The following is a 17,418-nucleotide window of genomic DNA, read 5'->3' on the forward strand; positions in this document are numbered from 1 at the left end:
GTCAAACTGCACCTCTTCCTGCCTTTCCTAGGGATACACATGCCTAGCAACCTCTGCCTTTGCCGAGGCAAGCAGAGGAATCACATCAGTTCTGCTCATGAGCAAGGGCATGCTGCTGCCAAGTCAGTCACGTAGGTGCTCCTCGGCCATCGGACCTCCTGCCAAGCGAGTCCCTGCTTTAGATTTGGGAGAGCAGAGCAAGCTGAGGCAAGTGAAAAGCACAAAGAACAGGCTGTAAGGCAGCTGGATTTCTAATGGCACCAGGAGATTACTCGGTTTCAAATTCTGTGCAATAACTAGCCCGCAAAAGCTTTGAGAAGGGCTGCAGCTATCCCAGCCGCACCGCGGTGGAAACCTGAAAGYGCTCCCGACGCGCGCCCCGCTCGGTCCTTACCTCATTTCTTCCCGAGATCCGTTTAGCTCCCTCAGTTTCAGGCTGGAAGCGCTACCTTCCTCGTTTAACAAAGTGACTTCGTTCTTCAGAATAGCGTTTTCCTCTCTGAGCTTCTCGGCTTCACATCTAGGGCAGAGAGATGAGATAAGTGAAAACAGTTTCTGTCTRTCGCCCAGGCCCGCGGGGAGAAGAGCTGCAAAGAGGCTGAACTGCCTGTGATGTTTTAAAGCCAGAGCTACCGCTAATGAGTTTTCATATATCAACTGTATGTGGATTTTACGCTTCATTTAGTAAGAATACCTCTCAGATCACCGAAAATGGGACTTTTTACCTTCACAAAAAGGGCACAAAGTTACTTAAAAACCTAAGATACTTAGTAAAAGTTTCAAGCTTTAATATTGTACTATACCTTTTACTCCCTGAATTACAAACAACATAGTCATAACTTTAAATAGTTTAACACAACGTGCAAACTGCTACAAGTGTGAGCAGTTTCGCCAGCTATTTAAAGAGTCCGGCAGGCTGGAAATACTAGCACGGAAACAGCAGAGCCTGCAAATGCCTTTTCTTTCTAGAGGCGAATATAGAGAAACAATTTAGGCATGGTGTAATTCTTGAAAGAACAAATTCTTACAGGAAGCCATTGCTGAGCAAAAATTAATCATTCATAACCACTTCACAGTCTCCAAAAAAAACACTTACAGAAATACAGCAGTTAAAAACATAGGTGATTATGTTCCTTGTTATAATGATATCCTAACACTAGGTGCTCCTACTGGGGAAAAAAATACTCATTTTCTAGAGTTAACTTAAATATTTAGAAAATTGAAGCACTTTTAGCATTCCAAGTAACATTTGGCGTGAGAACAGAGTGAAGAGGTGATATTAGTATGAAAGCTAAAAGCATTCTGGAAATGTTACCGTCATATATTTTATATCAAAATGTTGGTCTCTGATTTACCATGAACTAAACATTGCAAGGACGACTATCCACAGACAGCACGGTTGASAAGCTGCTCTTCTTTTACCGTCATTCACGTTAGATCGTGTTCACAGATGAGTAAGTCATATGCATGTATTTCAGCTTTCATCATCCACGTTTAAATAGCTTTGCTTACTAGCAGTTAGAATCCAAGGTACTGTTTTCTAATCAAAGTTAAACTACTTGTTAATGCAGCAGCTGTAAGGAGGTCAGTACTGCTAGGTTAGTTTCTAAGCAGAGYGAGCAGCAAGTTTATTTGTGGGGCCTGCACATTTCCCCACAAAGTTTTAAGTGTACATTACCTCAAAAGATCAACCTTTTGCTGCAGCTCACTGCATGTACTTTGTAAACCGTGTGTCACTGTGCTCCACTCTCTCTCTTCACGAGGATGCCTGTCATTTTGGTTAATCAAAGTAGCAGCTTTCAGCTTTCTGTTCAGCTCCTGCTGCTCCCTCTTTTCCATTGAGCTTTCTTTTATCACCGTATCGCACTGGGAATGCTTGTCCTGCAGAGCTTTAAACGTCGCAGAGTGTTCTTCCACTTCTCTAGGCTGGCGCTGCAGTCTTAACTTTTCACTGGACGCATCTATTTTCCCTTGTGCATGTTGTTCTTGGATGCCTTCCAGTTCTTTAACTTTCTTGAGGAGCTGTGCTTTTTCCTCTCTGAGCTTAATAGTTTCTAGGTTACTTTCTTCTAGTTTGCAATGAAGGCTTCTCAGCTTTGGTAAATTGTCTTCTAGTGCTTTATTTTTTTCAACTAACTGTATCATTTTAAATTTCAGCCCCTCATTTTCCACTTGAATTTCTTCTTGTAAAGACAGAAGTTTAGCTTGTGCCATTGATCTTTCTTCCAATTCTTCAATCCTTTTCCAGAGCTGAGGTATTACGTTTTTCAGGTCACCTTTCTCTTTAGTTGATCCAGAAACATGCTCAAGATGGAGAGAAGCACCAGTTAGTTCTTCAGCCTCCTCAAGCTCCATCTGCAGCTTAGAAGCATCAGAAAAAAAGCCTTTATTTTTTGTAGCTATTCTGTTATTTACTAGATGAATGTTCTGTCTAATATCACTGTGTAACATCTTTAGTCTGGGAACTCTCTCAAGAGTTTTTTCAAGATCCTGCTGTTTTTCTTTTGGCRGGGGCACTATAGAAACTAGCTCTTGCTCCTTGTCAGAATCGTGGCTACCACCAGTTTCCAGTGCCATTACACTTCCTGGCATCTGACACCCCTGCAGCTTAGGAGCAGGGCTCTTGGCTCTGRTTTCATCACATGGCTTCTCCAAACTGGAATGAACCTCTGTCATTTCTGTAAGGTCTGTAATATCAGCCTCCAGCAAGGGAAAGACATCTGAATCTGTTCCTTTGTCTGCGTCCTTACAATCACTGGGCAACCCTTCTACAACGGGACCTAGGGTGTCTTGCAGCTGGGACTGTTCTGAATCGGAGTTGGCGTGGTCAGAACCGGCATGTCTGGCCGGCCCACGCTCAACGGCTTGCAGCCTTTGCTGCAGTCTGAYGATCTCGGAAGCCATTCTGACATTTTCCTTCACTGCTTGCTCGTGCACTTTCTGCAGGCTCCTAAGAACATCTGCATCATCTCCTGGACACTCCATACCAGAGAATGAAGCAATTTTTCTTTTTGCTTTTGCATATTCATTTTCCAATACCCTRTAATGATTCTGTAGTGTGGAAAAATTAAGCATCTCCCACTGCAATTTCTGAATTTTTTCTTGRAGATTTGAGATTTCCAAATTCATCTCTGCCTTCTCTCTTTCTGCCCTTACACAGATGTCTTTGTTCAAGCTCTCTAAAGCAAGAAGCTTGGAATTGAGTTCTTCTTTCTCTTGCTTATGCTCACTGTCAAGTCTCTCCAACTTTTGGCTAACCAACCTCCCATTTTCCTCCATCATGGATATACAGTCCTCTTTGTTCTTTAGCTCTTTCTCGTGGTCATTTTGGAGTTGTATTATTCTATCATTCAACCTGTTCTCTTGCTTTTCAGTAGCATTTTTCAGATCTTGTAGCTCCTTCTGAAGCTGTTCTTTTTCACACACCAACTTGTTCACTTCCTCCTTGAAGTTTTTCTCCAGGAGTTCCTTCTCCTGAGTTAGGGCAAGAGAAACARCTTTTTCGTTTGCCAGCCTTTCCTTCAGTTGCTCTTGGGCTTCAGTAACCTCCTGGACAATTTCATCCYTTTCAAACTCCCACTGAGACCTTTCCTCTCTCTGCTGTTCGGCAAGTTCATGCAACTCCCGTTGGTAGCGTCCTTCCAGATTTTGGATCATTTCTTCATATTTATTCACTAGTGTTTGTGTGTTGACAGAAAACTCAGTTTCTGCATGAGATGCTCTTCTGTTATAGTCACTTTCCATTTTTTTCCTAGACATGGTTAACATAATACATTACTAAACTCTAGGCTCAAAAAAAATTCAAATGGCTGTTTAAGTGACTTAATAAAACAAGCTGAAAAATTACATTTTCACGGAGTTTTAGGTAAATCTAACAAATAGTWCTTCCAAGAGCCAAAGTTAAATGTGAGGCAATCTGTTGAAATGTCAAAAAAATCTAAATGCCTTGGAATGAGTGTAAYTCAAAGTGTCCTTAAAAATAGTTTCTTATGCAACAGCACATGCCTTTCTGTACTGGGGATTGGATTTATGCAGGCAGAGGTTCTCTGCCCCAGAAGGGTCCCAATTACTTTCACACTATATTCTAGCCAAATCCRTTTATCTTCCGTCCCTTCACTTCTTTGGAAAAAAAGCATTTGGATTTTCAGAGTTCTTTAGTACAACAGATCGTGGAGTACAGGGATACTGAACAGAGCTCTAATTAAACATGGCTGTTTTCTATACTTCAACAACATTATTACCTCTGGATGAGCTAAAAATCAAAATAAATATCTGCTTGGGAAGGGTCAAACCTCTGGATACCCACCTATCAGTGTCCTGGAATGAAATGGGTACTGGCACTGTACAGCTAATGCAGTTGAATTAAGCATCTGGAGTAATTTCTGCACTAGCTTTACCTTGGTCAACAAGGCGAGCAATCAAGGTCAGCAGACGTCACTACRAGCCGCAGCACTCACCTTTCCTCCTCCAGTTCCTGTTTGTGCTTCCTTAACAAGTCTTGCTGTAGCTCCTCCTTCTCCAGGGCATGCGTTTCCATCACCCTTTTCAGCTGCTCGTGGAAGTCCCGTTCTAGCTCTCCCTTTTCTTCCTGCAGAGTCTGCACTAAAACTCTCATCTTCTCTTCCACCCAGACACCATTCTGAATCAGTTCTTCCCGTTCTTGGCTGAACTTCTCATTTACCTCCTCCAGTTTAGCTCGAACATCTGCTTCGTGTTCCTGCCTGAGTAATTCTTGCAGATTTGCTTTTTCCTCATTGAAGCTTATTTGCAATTTGTTTTTCTCATCGTTATGTTTACAGCTAAGCCTGTCTTGTTGTTCTCTGAGCACTGCTGTTTCTCCCTGCAGTTCTGCAATTTGGTTTTTAAGGCCAAGTATTTGCTTTTCCATGACATGGATCTCTTCAGCATATTTCCTCCTCATATCTTCTTGCTCTTTTTCACAGTGGATTTTTGTCTCATCTAGCTGCTTTTCATAATGACTCACCTACAAGAAAGGAAATAGATTGACTCATTTTTCACAAAAATATAGAAATATTTTCTATAGAAAGTGTTACGTATTCTATTCTATAGAATGTTTTCTCTGTTTTATATTTCTAGATACCCTAAAAAAATATTTGGATTTACACATTAGCATCTTACAATTGGTCTCCCTTGCAACAAATGCTAGAGTGCYAAGCTTCTTATTGGAGTAAAGATGATTTTTGTGTACAAGCTAGAGAAATCCATGCTTTGCCATTAAGCAAATTTGTGAAAGCAGAGGGAAACCATTAACAATTTTCAAGTCCTAATTCACTTCACAAATTGCAGATGGACTCCTTTTTATTTCACCAAGTGCTTTTTCAAAAGCATCCCCAGGTAAGAGGCAGTGGTGAGCTTTTCCYTTAAAAAGTTTGTCTCATGTTTCTYCGCAAACTGTCAAAGAGAAWTTMTGATTTCAGGGTAATATTTTATTTTTTTGCCACTCCCATCCCTCATTTCACATTGCTGATCAGGACAGGGAGTTGCCACTTTTGTCGAATACAGCGCCCACGCACTTGCATTATGCCATACTTGATGTGAATTCACTCAATCAGCACATATCTGGAGGTGGGTACTGGTAGAGCAGATGCAAGGAAAGCCTGCCAAGACCCCCTGCCAAGACCCTCTGCTTCTGGTCCTGAACTGGTCTGCACGGAATAAGCCTGGGGACCTCCGTCAGTGCACATGACTTGCTGAGAAGAGTAGGTTTTATTTGCTTAGAAACACCGTAATCTTCCTGYGGACACTAGTGTGGGTTGGAGGCAGGTATCATGCTACGCACAATGGTGTGCTAAGCCACCTAGCCCTCCCGAGGCTGGACACAGTGGGACAYGCAGGACACCCTCCCCAGGACAGGCACCATCCTGGTGCCTTAGACCKTGCTGGCATTGCTAGACAAACCTGGTTTTGGACCCAGCACAGCATATGTGCACAGAGCTGTCCCCAACCTCGTAAGCTCATCTTGTTCCACCTAGAGCCAGGTATTTTGGCACATGTGGCAAGATCAATCTGCAGGCCAAGAGATCCACATGAAGATGGGGAACTGACTGCATGTTTTCCTCAGGACAGGTGTAACAATATTTTCCATCCTTGCACAGCACAGATCACACCAACACCAGACTGCACAAGCACAGCATTTACCAGCAYGGACTCCTGCCAGCAGCTTTTCTAACCCACAGTTATTCCACACCAGTGTGAAGTGACTAATTCAGACGCACCAGGCTTTCAGGACAGGAAACGCAGTAGTGCATCTGAAAAGCTCGCTCTGCTTCATTAGCTGGTGGGCAGCGCGTGGATACAACGCGGCAGTCGCTCAGCCCTCTCCAGCACTGCTCCAGTACCGTGCAATACGCAGAGGAGCAAGGGGAGGCAGAGGCTGGCCCAGGTTCGCAGAAGGGCCATACTTTGAACAGAAATACAAACCAAACTCCCTCCCCCAAGACCATCCTGCTTGTAGGAAAAGGCTGGAAGAGTTCTGAAGTTTTGTATTAAGTTAAAACAGCTTACTGTGTCTTCAAGCTCCTGCTTGAGGTGATGTACATCCCTGTGATGCTGCTCCTTCATTTGTTCAATAACCATTTCTGCTTCTATGCTCATATTTAATGGATTACAGTCTTCTGATCCAAGTCCTTTGAAAATAATTATACATATTCTTGAAATCCAAAGAGCTACATTTTCCACTGAATTATTTCATCACTTTATCTTTGTTTAGGCAGCTTCTACAGCTTGCTCAAATTCCAGTCGCACATATCTACCTAAATAGAAACTATAAATATTCATTTTAGCTTTAATTTTACTACAGCAACCATACTCTACCTAGTATTAAATAGCAAAATGGAGGTGTTGTTCAAGGAGTCTCACTATGAAGATTTGGAAAAGTTTAYGTAACTGTATCTAAAAAGTTACCATAAATACCCATAGATAGAAATTCGCCACATAGGAAATACACTTTACCTTGGTCAGGCTCAATGCCACTGTTACCATGACTTTTAATATCCATGTCAAACTCTTCCAACAGCGAATTTTTCAGAGAAGGCCTGAACACTTTGCCTTGAGCACGATACTCCTCCAGCTCGGACTGCAGCTCATCTATCTGATCTTGCAACTCCTGAGGGAGGAAGGAAAAAGCCCCAATAAAACAAACCAAGACAAACGAACACCTGCAAAGCAGCATGCACGCTAGTGACAAGGCGTTCAGGAGGGAATTACTCTAGGAAAAGCCTTGTCAATAATATTTTAGCAGTCAGTCTCCTAGCAGGAAAAACACACTACCCCCCCTTGCACCTTTCTACTTTAAAAAGGTTGAATTGAGAAAGCGATACCCTCATTACTGCATTTGCCATCTGCTACTTCTGCCCACTTGCCAAGCAGAATATCCCAAGTGTTTATGCCAAATGTGATGCACGGAGTTCAATGAACAGTGTTTACTGAGGAAAATGAAGCCATGAATGCGTAAACACAATTTGGCAGATTTGAAAGGCTCAGAAAAAAATGAGCCTTCCAGGCTGATTCAGATCCACCAATAAGCAAAAAATCAGCTGCATATTCAAGCAAGTTCTTATCCAGAAGTATTAATTTAATTCAGCAACTAGCTTTAGAAAAATCTTCGGTTTTAGACTGCAGTTTCCTAGCAGAGCTACCGTGCCGTTCCAAATTACGCACGACCCTTGTCAAGGCAGCCCTTTGCTGACCGCGAAGGGTAACGCGGAATAGATGAGCTGAACGCATGTGCCACGTAGCCTTAGTCGTCAGAAAATAGATACTTTTAGGCCTACCTGAAAGTACTTGGCTGCACGAGATTTGAGAGGAGAAGACAAGCTTTAAGGCGTTGCCTAAAATACGACCGTTCTAGAGACCATCAACAGTGCCGCTATGCCTGGTACTTCTGTTCTTAGTTCTTGCATCTTTGACTTTGAGCTAGGGCAAAGCTATTTCCCAAGTCAGAAAACAGCTAGTGCGTAACTACGCATCGAGTGAGCTAAGTTTACGCCTGCTGATCMAAGACGGCTCCATAAAGCCTACCCCAGTCGCCCCGCAAGGCGCCTTATCCCCCAGCTCGAGCAGTGGCTCTGGAGAGCGCCTTCCCCCTCCGCGGCTGCTCCCGGCTGCCGCTTCCAGCACGTCTCCGCGCGCGCGGCATCGGCGCCGAGCCTCCGGGCCCGCAGCGCGGCTCACCCGGCACCGCAGCTCGTWCTCGCGTTTCGTCTGCGCCAGCCGCTCCTCCTGCGGGAAGGACTCCGCGCTGCCGGGGTCGAGATCGCCAAACTGAAACGCGTGGAAACAACCCGGTTACTCTTCCTCCAACGCCCCCGCTGGCAGCTAAGATGCAATTCTTCAGCAGCCTTGCAGCCTTCTCCCTCTTCCCTTTTTTTAATACAGAAGCTCCACTGCCCTTCTGGCAGGGGGTGAACAACAACTTCCCTAGCAAACACTAGCTGTTATTTTCACAATAATTCTCATACCAACTACTTTGACTCCAGGTGATACCYTTCTAATTTAATATATGTAGAAAGTAATTGTAGTTTGTTGAAATAAACAATTCCAACCTTAAAGAGGTCTGGAAAACTTATCTGGCAAGAACCCCAGTATATGCGCATTTGTCTATAGATGTGCATACACAGAAAAGCATTTTCAGAAACTGATGTTTCAAACAGTTTATTGCAAGCCCACCATACTCATTTTTTCCACCTCCATTTGCAGCTAAAGATTAAGCATTTAACAGCTTCCCCAGAAAGGACCTGCATACTGGGTGTATCCCAGTCTATCTACTGGGACAAGAAAAATCCCTGCAGGTTTGTGGCGTGATTGTCTCACCATGGGCTCTTCTTCACTGTCAATTAATTTAACACAACAGCTAAGCTGAAGTATCGGTAATTTCCTTACCTAAAGCTCAGGTCAAGCTGTCTGCACAACCTAGGTACACTGAGCAACCCGGCACCCTGGCTTGGTCACAGTTAGATAGCTCATCGACCCCCAAGAGCCTCCTGCTACTAATTAATTTGGCATCTTGAGTGTAGTAATTCAGAAGAGATTTAATTCTGAGCACATAGTGGAAAGAGGAGGGATTTACCTTCTCAGCCAGGACATTTTCCAAGTTCCTCTGCAGTTTGCTTGCCAGACTTTCATACTCAGCCAGTTTCTCTCCAGTTTCCAACAGCTCGCTTTCCAAACGGCTGTTTTCCTAAACAAAATAAAACCCACCAGCAGTCAAACCACTGCTTCGGAAGAAATATCTTACACTTTTCCTAGCACTCACAGGGTGGCCGATGCCCTTATCAGCTGCTTTCCTGAACATCTTTAAAAGGTGTATTACCTCCCTGTGACTGTCAGGGCACTTGAGCGTGTAAGACAACATCGCCACCTTAACGTTTGCTCAGTTTGAGGTGAACAATTCCAACCTTAAAAAGGTCTGGAAAACATAACTGGCAAAAAATCCAGTATATGTGCATTTTCTGTAGATGTGCATACACAAGCATTTTCAGAAACTGATATTTGGAACAGTTTATTGCAAGCCCACCGTGCTCATTTTTTCACTTCCGTTTGCAGCTAAAACTTAACCGAGTAAAGATGTGAAGATGTGAAGATGTCTGCATTTAACAACTTCCTGCTTAACAGCTGTCATGTTAAAAAAAGTCATTAGGCAGCAGATCATTTTTGAAAGGGAATAACTGCGGGGAAAATCCCGTTTGCATTTAGCCCCCGGTACCTTTAGAGAAAGGGTGAGGCGGTCACGGATGTAGTTCTCCTCAGTTTTCAGCTTTTCAATCTCCTGCTCCAGTTCCAGGCGCTGCTTATTAGCCTGCTGCAGAATCTGCTCCCGCTCTTTCCGGAGCTCGTTCTTTAGGGCCGCAATTCGTTCTTTGTATTCCTCATCCAGCTTCCTATTAAGGCATCAAAGATAAGAAAAGCTCGTGAAAAGGAGCTAGGCAGCAAATACCCCCCTGAATTAAGCTCCGTGGCAGTCACTGCGTGTGAAGCTGTCTGCTCATATCAGCACCGGTACTTACCGGGCTGAAAAGACTGCTTGGGAGAAATGCAGCAATGCTTGGATTAGTAGCACAGGTCAGCTACGTGGTGCTCGGGGAATTTTAGATATACAGCCCATGGTCTGGTCAGAGATGCTGTTTTAGGATTAAATCTGATTTTTCTGATACCAATCTAATTAATATTTTCAATGTCACATCAGCACACACCTAACTAAGGCGGCAAACTGAATGCAAGGACACCAAGGTGACCAGAGCAAGGGCTGAGATGCTGAGATGGAAACCGGGACCAGGTCTCTGGGACCTGCAGAAGGGTCTGGCAGGTGGGCAAAGCACAGAATCTCTAACTTGGCCAAACACACAGTTCAAATCAAAGACAGGTTCAAACTASCCTTCAGTTAAATTGCAAATACTCACACCTCTCCCACCCTTCACCTCAAGCCCCTGCCTCAGCTACTGGGTACCTGTAAYGCTAAATACCTGCGACACCAGCTAGGAGAAGCAGAAGTGACCGTGCCCCCGGGCTGGCTGGTCCCACCGGCCGCGGTGAGGGCCGGACGGCACGCCGTACCTGAGGTTGTACTCGTTCCGGCGCTCTATCGCAGCGTGGTGGTCGTCGACTTCGGAGGCCATCAGAGACTTCAGCTTTTCTGCTTTTTCCAGGTCCGACCGCAGCTTCTCTTTCTCCCTGGCCACTTGGTCGACTCGCTCCCTACGGTAAGCGCAGCCACCCTGGATTAGCTCTTCTTTCCCAGCTCCCCCAGGCTCAAGGAGGCTGCACACAAGAGGCTCATCACAGAGCAGAGCAGCCTGGGAGGACCTCTGAGGGGAGCCTTACCATCAGCTGGATTTGGTCATTAGCTGTGAACTTGCACACGCAGCTCCTTTCTGACCTGCTTTGATATCCCTATACATCTAGGCCACTCTGCCCCATTTACTTGTTCTCTCTCTTTTTCCCCCGTTTTTTCTTTAAGATCTTTGCCACTTCATTATGCTACATCCAATCTGTTTTTAATCACAAGCTCGTAAGACTTGCTACCCGGGGCAGCTTTCTCAATGGAAACTTGGTAACAAGCTCTCTCCACGGACTGCACGTAAGAAGGTGTTTAGACACGTTGGCCTGAACAGTACGAAGCCTCATCTCACAGCCGTGCAAGTGAAGTAGGCAGCTCGCAAGCACGGCGACGAGCAGGTAACAGGACACGTGCGGTTAATAACTAGCGAGAGCCACCTCCGGCAGGGCACAGAGGTGGAGGCACAGGCTGCCGAACAGGGGGGTGACGTTCAAAGGTACACAGCACAAACCAGACACGCCAACAGCTGGAGCTTGCACGGTGGGCGTACGGATGCAACGGGTCCACGAGAGAGGTTGAACAGCACCAAACCAAAGATCCGGTGCTTAGAAAACCAATTAAATATCTGCAAAGGGGAGCTGTGACCCCGCTCCGCGGCTGCGGGCTGTTGGCAGGTAGATGGAGTTACGTGCTCTTTGGTCCCCTGTACACAGCATAGGGTTTCCCACTTACAACACACTCCAAATTAAAGATAAAAACACTTCCCCCCCCCCACAGCAATACTGCGTGGCAAGCGCAGTGCGGACTCGGACCGCGTCTCTGGGTATGGCCGAGTTKGGCTGCGAGGACGCAGGATCAGACAGATTCAGGAGCAGGCAGCGATGGCCAGGAGGGTTGCAGCAGCTCCCAGTGGAAAAGCCCCATCAAGAAGCAGCTTCCGAAGTAAACGGGAATCTCGTACACCTTAAGTGTTTGCTCAAAAGCCTTTCCACTGGGTCTTAAAAATCTCTCCTGGGACCTCTTACAAAATAAGACAAATGAGAAAAGGAGATGCATGGCAATTTTCTAGCTCACATGCTCCTCTATCGCATGGCAAAACCTCTRTAATACTAGAGCAAGAAATGGTTTAGCCTTCAAGGTACTGCTTGTCGAATTGCACGGGCCTCAATCATACCAGATTTACATTCCTCGGCCATCAGAGACCGTTTCCAGACTGGAGAACAGGGCTGGAAAGAGCCTGCTGCTTTGATTTGTTTTTGTATGCATATTTTCCTGTGATATTTGGCTTTATTATGGTGTTTTAACTGCGCAAAACAAAATAATGAAGAGTTCACAGCTCCCGACCAAGGAAAATCAGAAGCTAGACTGCCCGTGAAACGGCAGCTCCGTGCCTGCCGCCCCTGAGACGCGTTACGAATCGCGAATCATCAGCGGCTGCTCAAGCTCCTGCTTGGCAACGCGTCCAAGGGGCGGCGAGGAAGCAGCGGAGCCGGGAATCCTGAYGACTTACAGCAAGTGCCTTATCTCCGTTTTGAAGCTCGCCAGCGCTGCTTGATAGATCCCGTTCTTGGTTATCAAAAGCTCATTTTCCAGAGCCAGCGTCAGTTCCGTCAAGTTCACCTTCCCATCCAGGCTGAAATCCAAAGCCTGCAAAACAGCGAGCCGTTGCAACAGAGCAACCTCCACCTCTCCGCAGAGCCTGAAGGCATTTCCACCCAAAACAACAGAATGAGCCGAGGAGGCTCCAAAAAGATCTTTGCTTGCTGATTAATCCACTACGGGCGGCTTTGGGGCCACTACACAGGCACATCCCCCTCTGCTGCCGTCCCACATTAAAGAGGTGCTGCCAGCTGCGAAGACGGAAAATACCACGGTTGCACTGCAAGACTAACAGGGAATAAAAGCTTCGCCTGATCAAGAGTATTAATTCTGCAGTGAGCTATAGAAGTGAGCTGAGCAAGGCGAAGGAATTAAGTTGCTTTCTACAAATACAGTTGGACACTGCGAGGTACGCTCTAATTCACATAAAATTTTATCATCAACTTCTAGCTCTCTGGGATGCATCATCATTTCCATAATGAAAAAAACTGGAAATTCCCTAGAACAGCTACACTCCCACTGGGAATTTTAGAGAAAAATTAAAAAAACACTAAATCCAATTCCAAGCAACAAATTCCAGAAAGCCACAGGGGAAAAAAAAGAAAAAAAGGCAAACAAAACCGGTCAGGCAGGAGCTGCTCGGTTACCTTCAGGATCTCCTGGCTGTTCTCCACGCCCTCCTCGTGCCAGGTGTCCAGGATGCCCTCCACGCAGGCGTAGCCCATGCCGTCGTCCAGGCTGGAGAAGACGCGGAAGCCGATGGTGCTCGTCATGCCCGACGGCGCGGTCGTACGCCTCCCGCTCTCGTCGAAGGACTGCCGAGAGAGGGCAGAGGATGCGACCGGGCAGAGCCGGGCACCTGACCGCCCCGCGACGAGCAAAGCTTTAAAAAAACAAAAGCGTTTCCCTAACAGCGCCCCAGAGATTAGGGATGAAGGTCTGCTTCTGCTCGCGGCCAYGCGAGCGGCTGCCGGGAGGACTGCCGCCGACCTCGGCACGCTGCAGCGCGACCGGGCGCTCGGGGTTTAACCTAAACCCACRGAGGAGCAGTTTCGGAGGGATGAAAAAAAAACCTCCCCCGGCAGACCTCAAGCGCGCACCCGTTACTAAAAGCCCGTTCAGTCGAGCACCTCTCGCCCGTGCCGGACCCCCGGGTCCGCTGCGCTCGCCGCCTCGGCGGAGCGGCTCCTCACCTGCATGGAGAGGTGTCTCTTAAGCTGTCTGTACGGAGTAGAGGCAGAGGGCGCGAGCGACTGCCCGTTTTTAAATAAGCCGTAGAAGAAGTCTTCCACGCTCATGGTGCCATCCTGCTCCAGGTTATGGAACACCTCTTCAAGCACCTGGAAGCAGCAGGGGATTGAAAAATAAATAACAACTGTTACAGCCAAATAAAACCCACCGCAGCATAACGATGAAGCGTGCTCGATTCCCTAGATCTTTATTAAAAAAAAAAGGGAGGAAAAAAGGAGGAAAGCAAGTAGACCAGAAGAACTGCCGCAGATCCTGCACCATCACAACACCAGGAGAACGATCGATAGACGATGCTATCACCTATCTCTCTCTCTATACATATATATAGATACAGAATTAACTGCAGACCCACACACCCTGCCAAAACCCTGCCCGAGGACACGTACGCTCCCCGTCATCTTCGAGCAGCTCTGCCCCGCAAGGCAGCGTGAAATAACCAGCTCCGGGCCAGGCGGCCTCRAACTCGGCGCGAGAGAAGCGCTAAAGCCCCAGCGGTTTGTGCAACGACCAAGTCACCGCTAGGTTACTAGCGACGTACTTCAGACTTCAGGGCAATCTTTTTTTTTTTTTTTTTAATTAAAGGAAGAACCAAGCTTATTAGGATTAGAGATTAAAATTAATCCCTGCCTATTCCTTTGCCTCCAGTTTCTACTTTTTCCCCCCATTTTCAGATTCCCCTTGTAATATACTGAAAACATGTTGTTGCAAATGCTACAAAGGAATACCTACTCAGAAACAAACTTCATGAAGAAAATCATTTAAAAAATGTTATCTTAAGATGTAAAACAGTCTTGTCTTAATAAAACTGAATCCTTAGTTGACAAGGGAACATTTTGTTAAAAAAAGCAATTTACTCATGGACTCTTTCTGGATCACAGAAATAGCCCTCAGGCCTTTGCAAACAAAGTCAAAGGGAACGGTCTATGAATATTTTAATAAATACCTACTTTCTAGCTAGAACATTCCTGGGATCAAGGAGACACGCTGAGAATCTGTGATACATTTTTAAACAAAAGTTTTCTCAGGAGAGGGCGCTTGCACATTACAGAGCCAGTGAAGCTGGTAGCTACCTTTCATCAGAGCAATATTGCGCATTTGATGGTCTGAAAGCAATAAACTATTTGGAAAGCCACGGACGGAGCCAAAACCTGCTTTCCAAATAGTGGAAATTCTGCTGATCGGCACTTGCTTTTTAAGCTTACGTGCAACAGCATGATCAGTTTTCCCGGGATGCATAAAATCTGGGAGCAGGTACYGACACCAGCGGGGCTTCGGGTGGCCCCGGCCACCCTCGCCCCAGCGTCGAGCTCCCGGGGCCGCTCACCTCCCCATCCGCGTTTTGGAGGCCGTACTGCTCGCAAATGGAGATGAGCTTTTTCCTGTGCAAGTGGCCATCCCTGGTGACGCCGAGGTGCTCGCAGACCTCCCGCAGCTTCTCCTCCACCCAGTCGGGTGCCGGCACCGCGGTGCCCTGCGAGGCTGTCAGGTCATCCGGGTTCCAGAAGCGCAGCTGGCCTGAAACGGCAACCGCCTTGGTTTAACAGATTCATTAGCAATTATCAATGCAAAAGCAGCCACAAGATGAGCCGGGGGGGGGCGGGGGTAAGCTGCAGAGGAACTGTGTCCTTGGTGCTTTTGGCCAGATCAGAGGCCTTATGCGCTGGAGCACGTTGTCCAGAGGCGTGTGAAGTCTCCACCCTTGGAGATACTCAAACCCTGTCTGGACATGCTCCTGGGCAACCTGCTCTGGGTGACCCTGCTTAAGCAGAGAGTCGACCTGGTGGTCTCCAGAAGTCCCTGCCAGCCTCAGCCACGCTGTGATTGCCTTASCCCATCTGGCACAGAGCACGGCTTGCAATTTTGGGGTACTGCAATAAGCATCAGCTGGGCAATGCTACCAGACTACTAAAAGGAGCAGGTGGAGGACAGCACCTAACCTGGACACACCATCACCCAGCCAGACAACACCTCCATCCCGAGCTTGAACAAGGCTGCAGCCGACCCACAGCTGGAGGCCGGAGCCTGGTGTTCGCTGGGGCTGGGGGCAGGACGGCGCGAGCTGTGCCAGTACCAGCCAGCCGTCGACTAGCTGCAGGAGCAGGTCCCAGGTAGCTGCTCAAGTTCTCATCCTCAGGACAAGCTTTGCCCCCAGACCAGGCTGCCCACACCACCTGTGCAAACAGCAGTGTGTGTTTTGCTCCAAGCACTTCCAAACAGCCCTGGGGGGAAAAGCCGTCGGCTGAACACATTTCCTCTCTCCCCAGCAAATACCTGGGTGCAATCTTTCCCAGCTGGAAGCACTTACAGACCCATTAGATAGGAAACACTCAGAGCCTTCGCAGCTGCAAGGCCACCCCCTTTTATCCTCCACCTCACCCAAGGGGCTGGTAAAGTGGCATTTGGAATAAAAAGCGGATCCCCTCGGAGGCAGTAGGGGCTAGAGAGCAGCTGAGCTGTGTGAGACGGCGCTGAAGCAGCCAAGTCGCATCGCGGGCTCCCAGGGGTGCTGCCACCCGCGGCTCCGCTGCGCCTCGGCACGAGGCGGCTCCGGGCTCTCCTCGAGCCCCCGCACGACCAGCCCCACGCCGCGGCCGTCTCCCAAACCAGGGCAGGACCCTGCTCAGCCGCCCGCACCCTCCCAGCGCCCCGGGGGCTCCGGCCGCGCTCCCCTTGCGGGAAAAGCAGGAAATGATTAAATCCTGCTGACACCTAGTGACCGCTGCGCTCCACTGCATCGGCAGCCCTGCGCCACCCCGCTCGGCCCCCAAAGCGGGGGGGCCTGTCCGGGCTCTGCTCCGGGCGAAGCGGCTCTGCCGGCCCCCCCGGGCGGCGGGGAGCACCAGGAGCGCCAGCACGAGCGTCCCCGGAGCCCGCAGCCCGGCCGAGCCCGGGGAGCCGGGGAGCACAGGCAGCGCCGCCGCCGCCTGGGCTTTTCTCCTGCAGAGCTGCCACGATTTTGACAGCAGCTGGAGCTGGGGATGGGGCACGCTGGAAGCCAGGAGAAGGAGTTAGGGAGGGCTGTGGCTGCTGCGAAGCACAGGTACACTGCAATACACAGCAAAAAACCYGCCTTGCACCACGTTGCAACCCGAACCATCTGCATTCAGGGTTGTCTCAGCCGCACAGCTCCGAAACGCATGGGGAAAGCAGCCCGTTCTCCACGGGGCCGGGGGGGAAAATCACCAGCAGTGCGCCGGGGCGGCCCGGCTCCCGCTCTGCCCCTCCGCGCCGGCCGACTGCCCCAAGAAACCCCTTCGGCCCCTCGCTTTGCAGCTGCGCAGGCGCTTGCTCTTACCCTCTGCCTCGTACTCCTCGCTGCCCCGCGTCTTCCAGCGCTGAGGAGGAAACAGAAGATTCCCAAGTTGTCGTTATTCCCGGGCATCGCGCACAAGAGCCTCCGCGGTCGAGCTCCGACGAGCCGCAGCGGCGCAGCGCCGCCGCCAAGCTTCCGTCCCCGGGCCGCACGCGTGACCGGCGGGCTCGAACTYGGAGCCCGCCCAGGGCACGGAGAGGCTCCAAATCAGCCCTGGGAAGGTCAGCGCRTCTCGCTCGGATTACAGCTAAAAGCCAGTAATCTGCAGCGTTACCACGGAAACCGGATTAGGTTGCGGGAGGGGGTTTCTTTTTTTATTATTATGATTTTTTTGGAGCTTTGCTGCTTGCTTCCGAGCGCCTCTCTGCCTCCTGGACCCGAATGCAGCCGGGAACGCATCCGAAGTGCCCAATCCTTAAGTTTTTAAGGCTTGGTTTTGTTTAGCACTGGGGGAAAGCCG

General features: G+C 48.4%; 1 protein-coding gene across 1 annotated transcript in view; it reads right to left on the reverse strand.

Annotated features, from left to right (window-relative positions):
• NIN (ninein) overlaps nt 1-17,418 on the reverse strand; it is a 50,063-nt gene that overhangs the window by 21,258 nt on the left and 11,387 nt on the right. Inside the window, exons 4-17 of the mRNA XM_085297883.1 lie at nt 16,941-16,980; nt 14,970-15,160; nt 13,588-13,734; nt 13,042-13,209; nt 12,306-12,442; nt 10,573-10,713; nt 9,725-9,899; nt 9,089-9,199; nt 8,194-8,283; nt 6,973-7,126; nt 6,526-6,647; nt 4,458-4,984; nt 1,679-3,751; nt 395-520 (exon numbers count right to left, since the gene is read on the reverse strand). Of these exons, the coding sequence (XP_085154009.1) occupies nt 395-520; nt 1,679-3,751; nt 4,458-4,984; nt 6,526-6,647; nt 6,973-7,126; nt 8,194-8,283; nt 9,089-9,199; nt 9,725-9,899; nt 10,573-10,713; nt 12,306-12,442; nt 13,042-13,209; nt 13,588-13,734; nt 14,970-15,160; nt 16,941-16,980 (4,202 nt within the window). The remainder of the gene's footprint in view (nt 1-394; nt 521-1,678; nt 3,752-4,457; nt 4,985-6,525; nt 6,648-6,972; nt 7,127-8,193; nt 8,284-9,088; nt 9,200-9,724; nt 9,900-10,572; nt 10,714-12,305; nt 12,443-13,041; nt 13,210-13,587; nt 13,735-14,969; nt 15,161-16,940; nt 16,981-17,418) is intronic.

This window comes from Rhea americana, unplaced genomic scaffold (genome assembly GCF_003343005.1).
Source record: "Rhea americana isolate MKP2758 unplaced genomic scaffold, rheAme1 scaffold_131, whole genome shotgun sequence".
Taxonomy (NCBI): Eukaryota; Metazoa; Chordata; class Aves; order Rheiformes; family Rheidae; genus Rhea; species Rhea americana.